General features: G+C 41.6%; 1 protein-coding gene across 3 annotated transcripts in view; it reads right to left on the bottom strand.

The window, feature by feature from the left end:
• STX8 (syntaxin 8) overlaps positions 1-18,504 on the bottom strand; it is a 238,348-nt gene that overhangs the window by 150,831 nt on the left and 69,013 nt on the right. The window contains exon 7 of one of the 3 annotated variants that reach the window (XM_081029145.1): positions 12,299-14,692. The exons of the other annotated variants lie outside the window; for them this stretch is intronic. Within the exon in view, the coding sequence (XP_080885271.1) occupies positions 14,463-14,692 (230 nt within the window). The 3' untranslated portion in view covers positions 12,299-14,462. Of the gene's footprint in view, positions 1-12,298; positions 14,693-18,504 lie in introns of those variants that run through there. 3 annotated transcript variants of the gene reach the window in all.

The raw sequence follows: 18,504 nt of genomic DNA, 5'->3' as shown, positions 1-18,504 counted from the left end.
CGATTAGCTCTGTTTTTCCTTATTTCAAACACAAGAGTGCTTGTGGAGAAGAAAACTGATGCTGGAGAGAGGTGGGATAAGAAGGAAAGAAAATTCTTTTCAATCTTTAATGGAATTTGGCTACCAAATACAGAAGAAAAAAATCTTTGCTCAACTAGAAGATAGATATAAATGCGTTCCTATTTCTAAACTCTAGTTCTTAGTTACTGAATTATAATGCTTCGTAGAAGAGGGAATTAGTCCTTTAAAACACACTGTAGCTCTGAAAGGTTAAGATAGGAGGTAAAAGGTGCCCAACTTTGGGGACTGATGCTCAGCCTGATGAACTGCAAGCAAAGAAATAAGCCCACGGGCAGACGGCTTTCCCATATGACAGGGACTTCTGGCTCTCAGGATGACAGCAGCAAAACAACTAGGGGCTCTTGCATATACGGGAGTACCTGAAAGATTGGCATTGCAAGGTCAAGTTACACAAAAAGCGTTCTCAATGAATGAACTTCCACACCCCTTCAGCTGTCAGTGCCTTCAAGGGTAAAATCTATTTGGAACTCTCAGATAGCCAAGTGTCTCAGTAGGATGGGCTGGACCTCAGACTTCTTTTACACCCTTCTCATTTCTACAGCTCAACTTGGCTAGAAATTGGTATGGGGATCCAAAAGGTTAATTTCCTAGATCCTGAAAGTCACGGGTACAGGTTCATAGCGTAGGTCCGTCCAAGCTATTGTAAAACTCCAGGAAAACCAAGGATAACTATAAATCAGCTTAGTTGCCATGGCTGTAGTCAAAACATGTTTATCCCGCGGAGAAAATACTATTGTTATTAACACTAGGCTCCAATGGCCGATGGTGAAGGATATACCTGTTCAGATCTGAATTAGACAGGAAGACAGGAATTCCATAGAGCCTCTAAACAGCACTTTGTAACTCCAATTCCTCATCTCTCTTGTAAAATACTGTAGTTCTCTGTTCACAATGCTATGCTAGCCACTAGAGTGTAAACTCCTTGGAGAGGGGAAGAAGGCTAGGAGGACATATTCTAATTTCCCGTTGTACTTAGCACAGTACAACTAGTGGATGCTGAATAACTGTCTGGGGAATTAAGAAATAAAATGTGCCACGAGTCATTTGCTCTCCTGGGAGGACTTACTGTTAAGATACTCTGAACCCTACCTACATCCCTGCCCAGGAGGACAATAGAGAGTCACTGGAGGAGAGGGAATGGTAGGCTGTGGGATGTGACTCCGTCTAACATGGCTTTCAGTGACAAAAACACTGATGTCAATGATGCCAAGCAGGAGTTTGAATAAAATTATTTCATCAGATTAAAGTGGAGAAGGCTAAACTTTCTCAATATGTTTTCCTCGTAATTTCAAATATATATAATTAAATAATTAACTGAATAACATTAGACCAGTGATTATTTCAGCTGTAAAGTATATGTATTCCAAGTTGGGCAAGGAATTTGGTAGGGGGGTTTTCTCTTTGGAAAAATCAGGAATTATATTCTCGAATGAATTCTCACACGAGTACATAAATAACAGTGAAGTCTTTGGGGGATCCAGGAGAGGCAGAGCAAGGAAAATATTCTGGTATGCTGGTGTTAAAAAAAAAAAAAGCACAAATGAAAATATTACAATGTGGTAATTAAAACAGCAGTTGAGTAAAAAAATAGCAAGATTTTGACTATGGTGTCACGAAGGGAAGGATAGGGAAAGAGGAACCCAAAATACAGACAAGAATACAGAAACTCTCGCAATATAGTTGATGTGCTTTGCAGATGGCATGTTACATTATTCACAGAGGGGGCTAACTATACACACACGACGTTCCATCCAGACTCTGTCAAATTTATTTATAAAACTTTATAACTTACTACTGTAAGGGGGATCTCTGCAACCAATAAGTCTAATTAAGGTTCAGACCATTTCTCATCTGAAAAACTATACTGATGAACTCCTCTGTGGTGTACCACAGCCCCTCCCCTATCTGGGATTTAGGGGTACAGTTTACTCTCCCCAGCACACCCTCTCCACTACCCTAACAATACAGCTGCGGTTCACACAGCAGCCAGCTCCTGGGAGGGACCACCATGACCAAGGGCATTAAGTATATAAAATATGCAACCAGTAAAGGTGGCCCCCACTAGATGGGCAGCAACTGGATGCCATGATAAGCGAAGTCCTGCTTTCCCATGGACGTGATCTTCATTTACTTTAGAAACCGGGATTGCTGGCGAAGAGGAGGACGAGAAGGCAGTAAGACTGAGCAGGTATACTTAGGGCATGAAGCAAATGCAGTCGGTGGCTCTGGGTGTCAGCATGGTCTTTGGAGAAGAAATTACAAAACCTAATCTGAAACCCAGACGTGGTAGAGAAAAGGCTTAGAAACCAATGGAAATAGCATTTGATCTTTGGCCTCTCGGCTCTGACACGGGACTGAGCTTCCAGCTGAGTTCACCGAGGCCACTGAACAGCTGTCCGATGAGAACTGCTTTCATAGTTGTCAGCATTTGCTTGAAGCCAGTACTGGGCTGTTCCCACTCTGCGGAGATGGAAAAAGTCTATGTTTCCCTTCATTCCTACCTCTGCTTGAGCTATCCTAAATTAGGAAATCATCTGGATTTGTAAAAATAATCACTTCTTGGCATGTTCACAGAGTCTGCTGAAATGTTGTTTGGGAAAGGAGAATTTGAATGCCTGGAGGTCACAATAGGAAATGAATCTGGCAATTTGAAAATGCACCTGCTGTAGTGCAGGCCATCTCAGTATTCAAATAATTTATCCATCCTTCCAAACATCTTTTGTGTCTTTTATTAAAAAAAAAAAAAAAAAAAAGCAACAACCAAAAAACTCAAGTTCTAAGTTATTATTCTTAGTATGAATCAGAAAACAGCCCTGCTTCTTTAGATGTGGATTCTAGGGTTTTTCTCTAACATTTTTCACAATTCAATAAATACTCATTTGGAGTCTACCTTATATTCATACTCTGCTGGGACACTTTATGCTACAAGCAGCAGAAAATCAGTCTCAAACTGGAGTAACTAATAGAGAAATTGTCTCATGTGCTGAGAAATTCAGGCGTAGCTCCGGGGTCAGCTGATTCAGAAGTTCAGCAAAATTTTAAGTACCCGGGTCCCTTTCATCTCTGCATCAGTTTTCTACTGATGCTGTTACCAAATTACCACAGACTTAGTGGCTTAAAACAACACAAACATTATCTTGCAGTTCTGGAGGTCAGAAGGACTCACTGGGTTAAAATCTGTGTGTCAGCAGGGCTGGTTCCTCTTTGGACGCCCCAGGGAAGAAGCTGGTACCCGGCCTTTGATGGGTTCTGGAAGCTGCCTGCACTCCTTGGCCCGTAGCCTCCAGCTTTAGTCAGCAATGGCTGGTTGAGTTTTTTTCACACTGCATCCCTCTGACTCTGACTCTCCTGCCTCCCTCTCCCACTTTTAAGGACCCTTATGATCACACTGGGCCCATTGGAAAATCCAAAATTATCTCCTCACGTCAAAGCCTATACCCTTAATCACATCTGAAAAGTCCCTTTTACCATGTAAAGTGACAGTCACAGGCTCCAGGACTAGGAAAGGGAATCTTTGGGGTTTTTATTCGACTACCACAATCTCTGCCCCTCCAGACTCAGTGGGGGCTTTGCTCTCAGGCTGCTTCCTCTCACAGTCATTAAATGGCAATTAGAGTCCTTCCCAAGGTCATCCAGACACATCTTTCAGAGGAAGAAAACAAAGAACCATTCCTTTCTTAGAAGGGAGAGAAAGCCTTTACCAGAGGCCCTAGAACAGATTCTCCTTTGTGTTTAATTGGCTGGGATTGGTCACCTTCCCATTATCAATCCAGTTTTGACAAGAACACAGGTTCACTGTGACTGGCATAAACTAATAATGTAGTATGGCTGTCCGAGAGTTAGCCATCATATTCACTATAAAGTAGCAAACGCCTAGAAGGGGAGAGAATTACTATTTATAAAATACTTATAACTAAAGGTCCAGAACTGTGCTACATGTTTCACATGTCATCCTGCTTAATCTCACATCAACCCTGTGAAATAACCAATTTTACCAAGAAAACTGAGGCTCAGTTTCAATTTTACTCTTTATTCTAGTTATAGATACTTCTGTATACGCTATTTTATAGTTGGACATAGAGATAAACACGATAGAAAGAGAGAGATGCTGGTTATTAGGACAAGAGAGTTGAGTTGAAATCCGCTGTTTTCTACCAAGAAAAGAACTTCGGATAACTATGAGAGTGTTGTCAAATGTAATCATGATGGAGCAGCCTACCCTATGGCTTGTTAGAAAACAGACTGGATGTCCTAACTTTGAGTGTGTGGTCATGCTCTTGCTCCTGAAAGGTTGTCAGAAATCCAGACTCCCAGTGCAGTCTGAGCACACCTTAGGAGCTGCTCAGATGACCGCTCTTCCGGATGAAGACAACACACGTCAAATGACGTGAAATCTATCAGCCAGGGTCCAATCAGGAGACAGAAATCGAACCAGTTATTTTAACAGAGAGACTTTAACATACAGCATTGTGAACAAGGTACAACGTTATTAGCTAAGTAACTGAAAGGGTGAGACCACAACTCTCAGCTCTCACGGAAGCAGTCCAGGTAGCAAAAAGGAAGAAGTTAAATTTATTACAATTTGTAGCTCTATGGAAATGATAGTCCAACTTCTGAGGAGGAGGTAGTGCCTGTGAGAGGGTGCCAGTTTCTGGAGGTCACCTGAAGAGGCTGATTCTACCAGTGCTGAAGAACTACAAATGGAATGTGGTTGCAGCTTCAGGAAGGGAACACTGCTGCCACCGCTGGTGTGACACAAGCAGGCAGCGAGCTGACTGGAAGGCATACAGCACTCTGTCCTCCATCCTCCTAGCACTCCCCAGGGACCGAGCCTAACAGGAAGCCAGCTGGCAAGGCACAAATGTGGCATTTGGAGCGTCAGCTCCAGCATCAGGAAGGAGCGTGCGTAGGGGTGAGTCTGGAGTTGAGAGACAATGGCTTAATAAAAAGGACAATGAGCAACTGTCCTGCAAGGCCAGTGGCAAAGCCTTGTCACCTGGTGGTTGAGGCCTACGTCTTTGGAAATGGTCGAGGAGATGCATGGGCTTCCGGGCAGAAACAGCGGTAAAAAAAAAAAAAAAGCTTTCACATTTTGGAATTGCTTATTTAGCTTTCTGGACTGCACTGTTTCCTCCCTCTAGAAAAATATCACAACATTCACTACCTCTCACTCCCATTCCTTTTTGGGAAGCAGGGGGTGGATAAGAATACAGTCATATTCCTTTTACAAATATCTTTTAAAAAGAGTGACTAAATGTACAAGTTATTTTTATAAATTAATATGCATAATGGTAAAGAACATACTTTGTCATCAAACAGATCTGGGTTCAAACCCTAGATTTGACACTTACCGCGTTTCCCCGAAAATAAGACTGGGTCTTATACTAGTAGCTGTATGACATTAGATAACTTACTTACCTCAGCCTCACTTACCCCAGCTGTTATGTGGGGATAGTAATAGTATTTACCGCATAAGGTTGTTGTGAAGATTAAATTAATAACTTATCACCATAAAACTTATTAAGTTGGCTGTCAACTGGGTTTTCTTCCTCCGCTGAGTCTACAGCCTAGGAAAGAAAAACGTTGCCCATCCCTGATTTTGAGAAAACTGCTTTGTAGCCTCTCCACAGCATTCCTATCTCTAGAACAGCTCTGATCTTAACGTATTACAACTATTTTTAAATAAATAATTATCTTTCCAACTAAAATGAGAGTTCCTTAAAAGCATAACTGCATATTTTTCACCACGTACAGAGCTCCTGAAAAAAAAAAAAGTTATCTTACCTGACAGATGCAAAAATGGGTCAATGTAAAATGTGAGCTGCTCCACAGAATGCCACATGGGGAGGGGACAGAGCAATGCAGGTCAGTGTGGAGAGGGGTGATTTTCAGAGGCAGCAGGATGATGAGGGGTCGTGTATCAGAATCACCTGGAACTTTTTCCAGAGACACACACTCTCCACCTACCACCATCTGAGGTTCTGGCACATCCCCCACTAGGAAATTACTAACACAGGGTTCCTCAGACACAGAAGCCAATATAAAGTAAAGAAGAGACAGTCTTGCCTTCCTGGTAAGAGTGTATTTGCAGTAAGCCCAAAGGACAGCCAGATATTCAGATGCAAGGAGAGTGTGACTGTGTAGAACCAGTGCCTGTGGAAGGTGGATGACGGAATCTGAAGGAACCCCACCACAGTGGCTGGGCCTACCAGAGGAGGGTGCAAGTCGCTTAGTCACACAAAGAGCGAGCCCAGAGCATTAGGCCTTCACATGAAGAAACTTGAAGTCGACAGAGAGCAGCAGATTTAATGAAGACAACTAACCTAGTAGCTTAATCACAGTTTTAAGCAAACCAAAGCAACATCATTTGTGACTTAACTGAAAACAAAACCTCCCTTAACCCCGAGTTCTTTTCCCCTTTCAAGGATTTGTATCAGAAAAAAACATTGTAAAGCGATTAAAACATACACTGAAACCCTAAATACCAATCATCTGGGAGTAATGTTCCCTTTAATAAAGTGAGTCTGTACAGAGAGGACTGTTTGGGGCACCTTCTTGATGCCTCTACCCTGGGGTACTATCAGCTGAGGGAGAGTCAGGGAACCAGCTAGAGAAACATATCAGCTGAGGAGCCAGCCATATTTCCTGGGCACCGGAACATGGAGACCCGATATCTAGGGCACAGCCCTATAAAGTCCAAGGGAGAAATATCCATTCAATCTGGGCCCTAAAGGTAGTGAAGCAAGATCTCCCTGGTCTTCTATGAAGAGGGGAAGAGTCTCACTGAGGAGTCATGTAAAAGAATCCCCATTCCAGAACATATCCCTATGCCTAACTCGCCGAATGGTATACAGCCTGAGAGAGCTCTGCCATTTTATTGAAGCTGCTCAGATGACCGCTCTATTCTCTGAGTGTCAGTTTTCTCATCTGTAAGATGGGAACAGCACTGCCACTCACAGGGTTGCTGTGACAATTAAATACAATTCCTCGTGCAAGCCAGAAAGAACAGTTCTTGGCACAGAGCAGGCACCCAACACACAGTAATAATTTTATATTTTTCCCTACTACAGAATTATTTTTTTTTTCAAAAAAAAGGTATTGCTGGGTTTATTTCATTAAGAAACATTTTTCAGTATTTTCTTTCCTCCAAATCAAAATAATGTTAACTCTAATTTAAAATCAAATATTTTATTTATCACAGGACTGACATATTCTGCTTTGAGACAGTTCCCATGCATGCTCTAAACCTTTCTTAAATCTGATTCTTAAAAATCAGTAGCTGCAAGAGGCAATTATCAAAAAGAATAGTTGCTTTAGAAGAGGTATTCCTATAAATAGAAAGGTATGCTGAGGGATTTAAATTATGATCTGCAATTACGATCTTTCCATTATGACATGCAATTATTTTAGGAATACAGCTACGACACAGGCAAATGTTTATACCGATATTATAAGTCTACTGCTAGGTATAATCCTTAAATCAAATGTCAAACTTAGCTACATGCCTTACACAGAGTAGGCTGAGTAAGTGACTGCTCAACAACTTTTCCTTTAGACTTACAAAACTGCACAAGAAGGAAAGAAAGGTATTTAAATATGAAATCAAAGTATGATTCTGGTTTCCACTACTTACTAAATACAATACTGAGAGATTCCTGGAGGGCTCTAAGTGCTGAAATATCTCAAGTGTGTGTCTTAAGTGAAGAGTGTCAGAAGTGGGCATAAAATAAATGTTCCAGATAAGTGCGGTAGCCAGACAGAGGAACCAGCTAGGGAACTTAAGTGCCCTCGGATGCCAATATCAGCCTCTTAAATACACACTTTTGGTCATGCCTTTGAACTTGTTAGGTTTTAATGTATTCTCAACCACGAAGCTAGTTAGAATTATTCTTCTCCCCGAAGTCATGCAATTTTCTCTCCTTTCTCACCAAAACACTTCCTCGGTAATAGGCAGAAGATTATTACTTCAGGTTTTTGGGGCTTTTTTTTAACCGGAGAAATGTCAGGCATGTTATTTTCAGAGTGATTTAAACAGCTCTAGTGTTATAACTAAACAGAAAGAACAAAGATGCTAAAAAATTAATCATCCTGCCCAGTTGTCCACCGGGAGTAGCTGAAAATGGCAACAGACTGTTGTCTTCTGGCTTCGTGTCTACATTACTGCCTGTGCAGCTCACAAACACTCCCTTTCCTGAACATATGGAGCAATCTCAGGAAAGAATTTGCCTCAGTGAACCCTGACTAGCCAATCAAAACCAGAAGGTTCCAAGTTCAGTGACTAAGATCAGAAATGAATTGTGCGTGGTGAAAAGGAAATTTTGTGCAGTGGAGAAATTTATACCCTGAGATCAGCCATATCACAGGTGTGCAGGATCACCTGGAGAAACTGAACTTTCAAAAAGGCGAGTTCAAACATTTCTTCAAGCAGCATGCCTGTCATCACAGAGTATGACGAACTGAACAGCGCGCCACGGTATCTGAGCATTGTAACAACAAGAGTTGCCCTGCACGGACGGCTGCCAGGGCTTCGCTCCGGGCGGTCACTGGGCTAAGTACTGCCTACGCATGATCCTATTCAGTGTAATTCTCACAACCCATAAGGTAGGCGTTACCATCCCTGGTCTATGGGGAACGGAGCTTGGAAAGATTAAGTAAATTGCTCTTGGTCACACAGCTAGAGTAACGGGGTGGAGGGGGGCAGTATTTCCGATTCCAAAGCTTTTTTGTTCTTAACCACCATACTATTCAATCTTCTTTCCCCCTTTCTGATGCCTTGAAGTTCATAGAAAAGGGTTAAAAAATAAATAAAACTGGGAAAATTAGATGGAAGGACTATTAAAACAGGAATAGGTACAGGTTGAATAGGATAAGATGGTCTTGGAAAACATGGGGGGGGGGAACACGTATTTCCCGAGTGGACTAAATTCATTAATCACCTTGGAAGATAAATTAAATACTACTTACAAGATGAAAAGACATTTTGGCTGCTGAGAGGAACTAATACTTTGACATTTAAACACAGAGCGTGGAAATAAGCACTGGAGAGACATATGCCAGCTCTTCTACAAAAACAGTAAAGAGTCAAAAAGGGTGTTATAGATTCCTAGCCAGTTTCATCCTAAAAGATATAATGATAATAAATCCCCACACTCGTTTCCAACAACAAAGTCACATAGACCACAGGGCATCGTAGTGACATTCACAATGAACAGCTGCTGAGTGCTTATTATAAAGGGGTCTGACAATTAAGTTCGCAAACTTGTTGCAATGATCTTGCTAACCTTTTTTGATATCAGAAGGATTATTCATTATGAATTTGTACCAACTGGACAAACAGCTAACCAAGTTTACCATTTGAAAGTGCTGAAAAGGCTGCGTGAAAAAGTTAGACGACCTGAACTTTTCTCCAACAATTCATGGCTCTTGCATCACGACAATGCACCAGCTCACACGGCACTGTCTGTGAGGGAGGTTTTAGCCAGTAAACAAATAACTGTTGGAACACCCTCCTTACTCACCTGATCTGGCCCCCAATGACTTCTTTCTTTATCCAAAGATAAAGGAAATATTGAAAGGAAGACATTTTGATGCCATTCCCAACATCAAAGGTAATATGACGACAGCTCTGACGGCCATTCCAAAAAAAGAGTTCCAAAATTGCTTTGTAGGGTGGACTAGGCATTGGCGTCAGTGCATAGCTTCCCAAGGGGAGTACTTCAAAGGCGACCGTAGTGATATCAGCAACAAGGTATGTAGCATTTTTCTAGGATGAGTTCGCAAACTTAACTGTCTGACCTCGGATGCGAGGCAGTGTCCCCTTTCTATGTTTTATTTCATTTAATCCTCACAAAAACCCTGTGAGGTGAGTGCCATTATTTTCCAACTTAAAAATGAGATACCTGGGGCACAGAGAAGAGTTAAGTAATTTGCCTGAGTCTCATGCTGAATCAGTAAGGCTGTGTTGCAGGCTCTGTGGGATGAAACACAGCAGCTACTGTCCAGATTTTACAATAACGTAAAGATGCAGAGGTTCTCCTTCCTCCAGGTTTAAGGATCAGAGTGAATACCCAACCACTCCCTCCCTCCCTGACACCACCACCACAACTGGATAAAATCAGCAAGGAAGACCTTTCCCTTCTCCTCGAGGAGTGTGAAGTGCACTCAGTTAACTGTGGAAAGAGCAGAGCTTCCTGGAGAAGGGCTCACTTTGGAAAAGGAAAAGGGGGAAGAAAAGGAAAACAGCACGGAGGCGTGGAGGTGTCCTGCACGGCGACTTCCACACGCTCCTGCTCCCCTGAAATGTCGGATACCCTCTCCCACCCCTAAAAACCGGTCAAGCTCAGAATGAGTACTATTCTAAACTCAGAGGCACGAATCCTACATGACTCAGGACTGAATCCAGAAACAGAAGTGAGGGTCGCTTCTGTATCAAGAGCCTCAAATGATTCTACCTAAATGATCCCAAGGGGTACAGACACACCCGGGGGTCTCCTTAAGCTCACTTAGTTGTGGGTATCCAACACTTACCACTGAAATAAACTCAAAGGCTCGTTATAAACTTACTCTAACTGTTAATTCTTTAATACACAATACAATTTTTTAAAGCTGTGTTTATGGATTTCAAACTAACCAAACTGACGGACAGAACACTTTTACCTTTGATGTCAATCCAGTTCCTAAAGTAGATTGGTTTAAGACCATTAAAACAAGTGTATTAAAAATAAAAATAAAATAAAAGGTCTTTATCACTACATTCAAAATGTTTTCTCGAAGACTTCTCTCTGCTGGCAGGACTGTCCAGATGGAAAGAGATCATCGTGTCCCTACCCAAAATAAACTGTCAAGACCACATTACCTTTCTGCTCCAGCTCCTTTAAGGATTCTAAATCAATTGAAACTACTGCTCAGCAACTTCAGTTCCTTTCCGACGCTGTCTCTCTCGGCCGAAGCACTTGGTTCTAATCAGACCACTTCCTTCCTGCTGCTTTGGTTTTTATTACCAAAGTTCTTCAATCCTTTTCACCACCCCATATGCTAAACTTCCACTTTTAAAAGCACGTTCTCTGAGACTCCTAAAAAGAAGCCAAGCTCAGCTAAATGTTTTCAGTTACGGAACTGGCCTGCAAATATTCTAGATGAAACTTGGGCAGAGCTAAAATTTGTCTTCAGTGGCTTTTACCTTTTCTCTAAAGTTTTCTATAGTTACAGTTTTCTAAAGTTTGTCTTCAGTGGCTTTTCCCTTTTTCCTTTTACTTCTGAAGAGCACACTCCTACTTTTCTCAGGAATCAAGCATTCTCATTCTTTCACAAAGCCTCCAGTCATAGGGAATGTAATAACACGATAAAGAAACTATAGATGGTGTAGGCCTCTGTGCAGAAAAGAATGAACACAGAAGGCCTAACTGCTGTTCTCAAAAAGGCCTACTTACAAACTGGGCCCTTGGCTGGCGGTTGTGAACTTGGATTTGGGGAAGGTTCCCACCATTAACTGATAAGAGTATGAAAAAAACTGTTCCTAAACTGTATAAAAATACGGTTTATGCTGAACACCTGCTTTCCTTCGGGAATTTGGGAACGTGCCAGGCAAAGGGTGCCTTCCTGACCAATACCCTCAAGAAACCCGGGGCCCTGAGTCTCTAATGAGCTTCCCTGGTTGGCAACATTTCACAGGTGCTGTCACAACTTGTTGTTGGGGAATTAAGCGCATCCTGCGTGACTCCACTGGAAGCTTGCACCTGGCTTTCCGTGGACTCCACCCCATGTACCTTTTCTCTTTGCTGATTTTGCTCTGCATTCTTTTACTGTAGTAAATCATAATCATGAGTATAACCAGTTATTCGCAGTAGTTACGTTCTATAAAGTCACCACGAACACTGAATTAGCAAATACTGAACCCCTGTTCCTAAAGGAAACACCGGGGGTGCCAAAAAAACGTGCACATTTTAAGAGATGTTATCTATATATTACTTTTCGAAGTTGCACGTGTAACATGACATTCACTCAAAAGACGGTGTTAAACAAATGAATTCTAGCGTCATTCATTGTACTACAATTTTAGTAGTTTTTTTCCTTTCTTAAAATGTGTATACATTTTTTTGGCATCCTCTGCATGTATGTATTGATATGTGTATATACGTTATATATATCCCACATAGACTATATCTTAAATTCTAAAACAACTCAACATGGTAGATTCTATTTTCTTTATTTTCCAAAAGAGAAAACAAAGTTCAGAAGTGTTACGTGACTTGCCTGAGGCCTCCCCACTAACAGGAGCCAGAGTTGGGATTCAAACCCCAGTCAGCTGGCCCCAGAGCAGAGGTCTCCATCCTTCGGTCATCTCTGTATCAGAGCAAAAATAAAAACACAGAGCCTTGCCTTGTTTGACCTTGGCTGGGAATGTACAAAATGGATCACTCAAATTTTTCACCTCTACACATATCCATGAATAATTGCAAAAGCACTGCAAGTACTGATTTGGGGAATTATAAATAAAATTTAGTGAGTCGACAAGTATATGCTGAGTTTTATGAATCCTTCTAGCAAATCACCAAACCTGGGGGTGGACTTGGGGACCCCAACATAGCCTCCAAGAAGAGCTCCAGGTTTCCCCTTCCTGCAAAGGCACCAACGAGGAGGAACGATATTATCATTGGGCCAAAGCAGTGGGAGGTTGAGCTTCTAGTATGATCTGCTTCTTGCAGCTGTGATTGCTTTGGCTTTTCCTTTGAGATTCTCTTTGGTCTCTCATTTTGGCTTGCTTTTTTGTCGTCCATTCTCCAGTTCAGCTGCTACAGTTGGCCTGCTATCCTCCCTCTTGGAAGTCAAACAGGAACTGTGGTGAAGCCCAGGGGAAAGGAAGCCCGATGAATCACCCAGGCCAGCTGTCGTGGGGTCTGCCGATAAATGCCCTTTTCCTTGACAACTATTTCCACAACTTTTCCTTTGGAAAATCCTTGCCTCTCTCTCATTGGATGGCCTCTCAGACTGGCAAGGGTGAAGACCAAGATAAGGACCTAGAAGAAAGGGTTATAAAGGAGGCACTCAAACAGAAGGGCAAAATAAGTCCTTGTGACCCAAAGGGCCCGACTCAGTCCATCATCAGAGTGAAAGCTAGCAGCAAAGCCAGACGATAAACACTATGCATGTGTTCAAATATCGTTTTTGCAGAGTTAGCAAATTCAAAGAGCCTGGGTTGGGTTCCCCATGTGCCCAAAGGTTTAATCAATCGTGCCTATGTAATGAAGCCTCAGAAACACTCCTGAACAATGAGGTTTGGGGAGTTTCTAGGTTGGAGAACACACTGAGGTGCTAGGAGGGTGACACGCCTGGAGAGGGCGTGGAAGCTCTATGGGCACCCCCACCCCAAGACCTTGCCCTATGTACCTCGTCCATTTGGCTTTTCTGAGTTGTATCCTTTATAACAAAACTGTATCATAAGGATAACATTTTCCTGAGTTCTCAGTCATTCTAGCAAATTATTAAATCCTGAAGGGGGACCATGGGAACCCTGTATTTGTAAACAGTGGGGCAGAAGTGCTCAGGGATAGCCAGGACTTGCAGTTGGCATCTGAAGAGTAGGCAGTCTTTTGGGACTGAGCCCTTAAACCTGTGGAATCTGACATTAACTCCAGGTAAATAGTGACAAAATCGAATTAAATGACTGGACACCCAGCTAGTGTCAGACAATTGTTGGAACAACACAATTGCTCTTGCTAGCTCAGTCTCTTTCTCTCTCCCAGTAGCCTCCTTACCATAAACTAGCTCCTTCCTAAAGATGAAATGAATTTTCTGATAAAGAACTGATTTTACATTCACCAAGTACTTAATACCGTTAAGTACATGGAAAATAATCACCTTCCGTATCTCCAATTGTCTTATCCTTAGGCAAATTCATCTATGAACACATCAGATGATAACTTGGAGATATCACTCCAATCACAAGAGCCCTAGAAAACAAGACTATATTAAAAATCTGTTTCACAGAAGCTTCCAGAACACTAGCTGTTTCAGCAAACAATTTCTATAGATACCGTGACCACGTAACAAATACAAAAGAGAGACTTTGAGCTCAAGACAGTAAACATACACAACTGCCCTCTTCTTCCCCAAGACACAATGAAATGCCAGTAAAGTTATTTTTGAAAGAATAAATCCACGGTGGCACTGAAAACATCAAGGAGTGCTATCAGTGAACAAGTCAATTTCAAGACTTTATTTAGTTGGGACTATATTAACAAATAAACCAAAACTGGAAAGAAAGAAAAAAACCAACTTGAAATACATGATCAGAGCTACAGACAAGGGCTCTTTCTTCCTGACAGAACCCTGGAGAGGCTCCAAGATTGGAGTCAATAGCTATTGGGAGACCAAAAAATGGCCTACGAAGAAGTGGCTGTCAGGCAGCAATCAGGGCATGTGAGTAGAGAGTTGTCTACAGAACACTTGAGCCAGTTGGCCCTTCCTCCTGTCCTGTGTAGATTGTAGGCTGCAGTACTGGCTCCCAGCTGAAGCCACCAGAACAACTCTCTAGAGAAGGTTTGCCTGGTGAGTGCGCATGGTGTTGGTGTCCAGGCTAGGCAATGAGTCAAAGAAGAACCTCTAGGACAGACTACAGAAAAGAAAAGAAATACAATATGTAAAAGATGTCATCCCAAGGTTAAGATTCTCCTTACCTTTGAAATTTGGGGGCAAGGGTTACAGCCAAGGGTCCTGAATCTGCTTGTGTTCTCTTCTACCTAACCACATACATTAAAGGGAAACCTGCCAACTGGTCTACCCTGTCCATTTATACTGAGCATATAACTCAGTATATATTCGAGAAAGAAGGTTTCTCTTATTCGAGAAAGAAGGTTTTGGGGTAAATAAACCCACTTACATATAAAGAAAGCCTATCTCAGCTGCCTATACTCATCTACGTGGTCCTTAATTCATAAATATGAAGTCAATGAAGAATTAGCACATATGTAAGAAAAAGCCCATAGCACGTATATTAGTTTGCTAGGGCTGCCATAGCAATGTACCAAGACAGGGTGGCTTAAACAGCAGAAATTTATTTTCTCACAATTCTAGAGGCTAGATGTATGAGACCAAGATGTCAGCTTGAGGTTTCTTTTGAGGCCCCCGTCTTTAGCTTGCAGACAAACATCTTCTCCCTGTGTCTTCCCATGGTCTTCGGTCTATATATGTCTGTATCCTAATTTCCTCCTTTTAAGGACATCAATCATATTGGATTAGGACCCACCCTAATGACCTCATGTTAACTTAATTACCTCTTTAAAGACACTATTTCCAAATATAGTCACATTCTGAAGTTTTACAAGTTAGGACTTCAACATATAAATTTTGAGGAGACATAATTCAGCCCATAAAAGCATGACACAGAAAGACTGAGATGAACAAACCAAAACTTTGTCAAGAGGAAACAGAAATAACGCAGGGAGCAGAAGGAAATTTCTAAAGTTTTAACAAGTACCATTCAAAGGTTTAAAAGATTTTATAACCTTAAAAACATACTTTTGTGGAAAAAAGCAATTGTGAGCATTAAAGTTTATTGGCGTTTAAAAGTATAGTTCTCAAAATTGAAAAAAAAAAGTCAATTAGAAATGCTGAGTAGAACGAATACAACATTATAATGGAAATCAGTAAAACATGTTGGTAAATCCAAATAAAATACTGACTAAAAAAAGGGAGGCTTCAGTTTAAAACAACATGAAAGATGAGTGTGAAGGAAAGTTTAAGAATTGTAAACTTGATTTATTCAGTTATATTTATTTGCTTTAGACTTTGTCAGAAAAATGTAAACTTAGGTATGCATGCTAAAAATATAAGGGTGGCTGTGGCCCAAGGTGGGTGGCCTGCACATCTCATTCTTAGATGGGGTGGGGGAAATAGGTTTTTTCATGAAATTGCCATTTCCCAGTTTCTGGCTTTCTATGCACAGTCCACGGTCAGCCCCTCACAATGCATATGGACCACAACCTCAATCCCCATCTCTGCATGGGTATCAGAACATTAGGCTCTGAGGTACATGTCTGGTTCAGTTTTTTCTGACGGTCATGAGGCTTCTGTTCCACTCTGCTACAGGTCATGCTTTCATCTCTGACACAAGGAGAACCCCATTCTGGCTTCCAAACTCAGCAAAGAATTGGAAACCAATTTTTTAAAAATTTCATTTAACATTTCTATGTATTTGAAAAAGGGAATGGGGGGACTACCCCATCAGCTCAGTCTACCATTTTGACGAAAAGTCTGTACTGTGAATAAATAGAGTTAATAATAATAATAATAATAATAATAATACTTCTAGAGTGCTTACAATGTGTGAGGCACTATCCTAAGAGCTTCACACATATCAACTTGTTTCATCTTCATAACAACACTATAAAATAGGCACTAAAATCCCTGTTATAGATAAGAAAGTTAGGAGAAAGATGAAGAAACTTGCTCAAAGTCACATAGCTAGTACGTATCAGAGGCAGTCTGGCCCTTAACTGGTAAATACTACCCTTGCAATATTCATTTGTGCTATCCAACCAATATTTCAGGGCCCCCTGTCCCCTCAACAGGATATATTGGTATGATTATACCTCCTAGTGGTTGGGTGGGGGCACCTGATGACCTCTGACCAGTAAGTTGTGAATGAAATGGACATGTCACTTCTGGGCCAGAGCATATCATTGCAGGAAGAAGACCTTCTAGAGCTTTCTTACTCACTGGCACAGTGACCAGCAATGTTTGAATTGGTGGCTATTCTATCAGCCAGGGATCTTAAGGAATTATATCCTCCATTGACCCAGTGTGAGTTGGTTTTCTATTGTTGCTGTAACAAATTACTACAAACTTAGTGGCTTAGGACAACACAAATGTATTATCTTACAGTTCTAGAGTCAGAAGTCTGACATGAGTCTTACTGGGCTAGAAGTACATGTTGGCAGGGCTGACTTCCTTTCTAGAGGCGCTAGGGGAGAAATTAATTTCCTTGCCTTTTCCAGCTTCTAGAGGCCACCTGCATTCCGTGGCTTGTGGCCACCTCCTCCATCTTCAAAGCCAGCAACAATAGATTGAGTCCTTCTCACATTGCTCTGACCTCTAACTTCTGCCTCCCTCTTCCACTTTTAAGGACCTCTGGGATTACATTGGGCCCACCCCAGATAATCTAGAATGATTTTCGTATTTAAGGCCAGCTGATTTAGCAACCTTAATTCCATCTGCAACCTGATACCCCTGGGCCATGTAATCTAACATATTCATAGGTTCCAGTATGTACCGTGTTTCCCCGAAAATAAAACCTACCCCTAAAATAAGCTCCAGTTAAAATCGTCAGCCAGACGAACGCATTTAGCACGTTATGACAATGTTCCAGAAGAAGATGACATGGCTGTATTTGAATAAATGTAGATTGTTGTACATGAAAAAATAAGACAGCCCCTGAAAATATGCCCTAATGCGTCTTTTGGAGCAAAAATTAATATAAGACCTGATCTTATTTTCAGGAAATACAGTGTAAGACTCGGTCTTATTTTCGGGTAGGCATCTTGGGGCAGAGGAGGCACTTTCCTGCCTACCACAGTACTTTATCCCAATCAAATTAGAATCTCTAAGGGTGAGGCCCAAGCATCAGTATTGTTTAAAGCTCCCAGATGATTTCAATGTGCTATTAAGTAGTTGAGAACCAGTGCCCTTGTTGAACGTGCTGAGAGAACGTATTTAGTATTATACTTTCATATTGCTTCTCATATGCTCACCAACGCCACACGTGCACAGAGGAACAGTCACACAGTTACATGTGTATATGCACATCTGCCATCCCAGTCACAGGCAGAGAGTCTTCTAATCACACATTTGAGCCCCATCCTTTCATTTTTTCCTCCACACCTCCCCAGTCCTCATCTTCATTCTAGACCCGGATACATACATGGGTACATAGGCAATCATGAGGTATTTTTCCATCGGTTGCCAAAATAAGCTGGGTTTTCTCTGTGGTGGCCTCCCAGAGAGATTGCAGTCATGCTGGCGGTTTTCTGATGTGCACATTTGCTCCTCAGAAATAGGGCAGAGTCAGCCATTTCCTTTCATAGGAACTGAGAGATTCTCTGAGGATAAAAATTATATCCCTTCTAGGACTATAATCAGCCTTTATTCCTTCTGTCAAAATCAAAAAGGCCATTATATCTATAGGTGTTGAGAACAGGGTTGCAGCCCCATCTGGACTTTTACTGTGACGCGAGTGTATAATGAGGACTCTGAGACTCTGGAGAAGGATACCACTCTTGTTGTAAATATCTCTATTTGATTTACCAACCTACTGAATTATTCTCTTGGTTTTCATTAAATGAGACAAACGATAGGCTCGGATAAAGTCCAGCCAGGCCATTTTGGAATCAAGTATCCAAACCTTACTAACAAACTACATTGTACTTA

This window comes from Rhinolophus hipposideros, assembly GCF_964194185.1.
Source record: "Rhinolophus hipposideros genome assembly, chromosome: 20".
In the NCBI taxonomy this organism is placed as follows: domain Eukaryota; kingdom Metazoa; phylum Chordata; class Mammalia; order Chiroptera; family Rhinolophidae; genus Rhinolophus; species Rhinolophus hipposideros.
The sequence above is the reverse complement of the archived record's forward strand: the minus strand, read 5'-3'. Positions and strand labels throughout refer to the sequence as shown.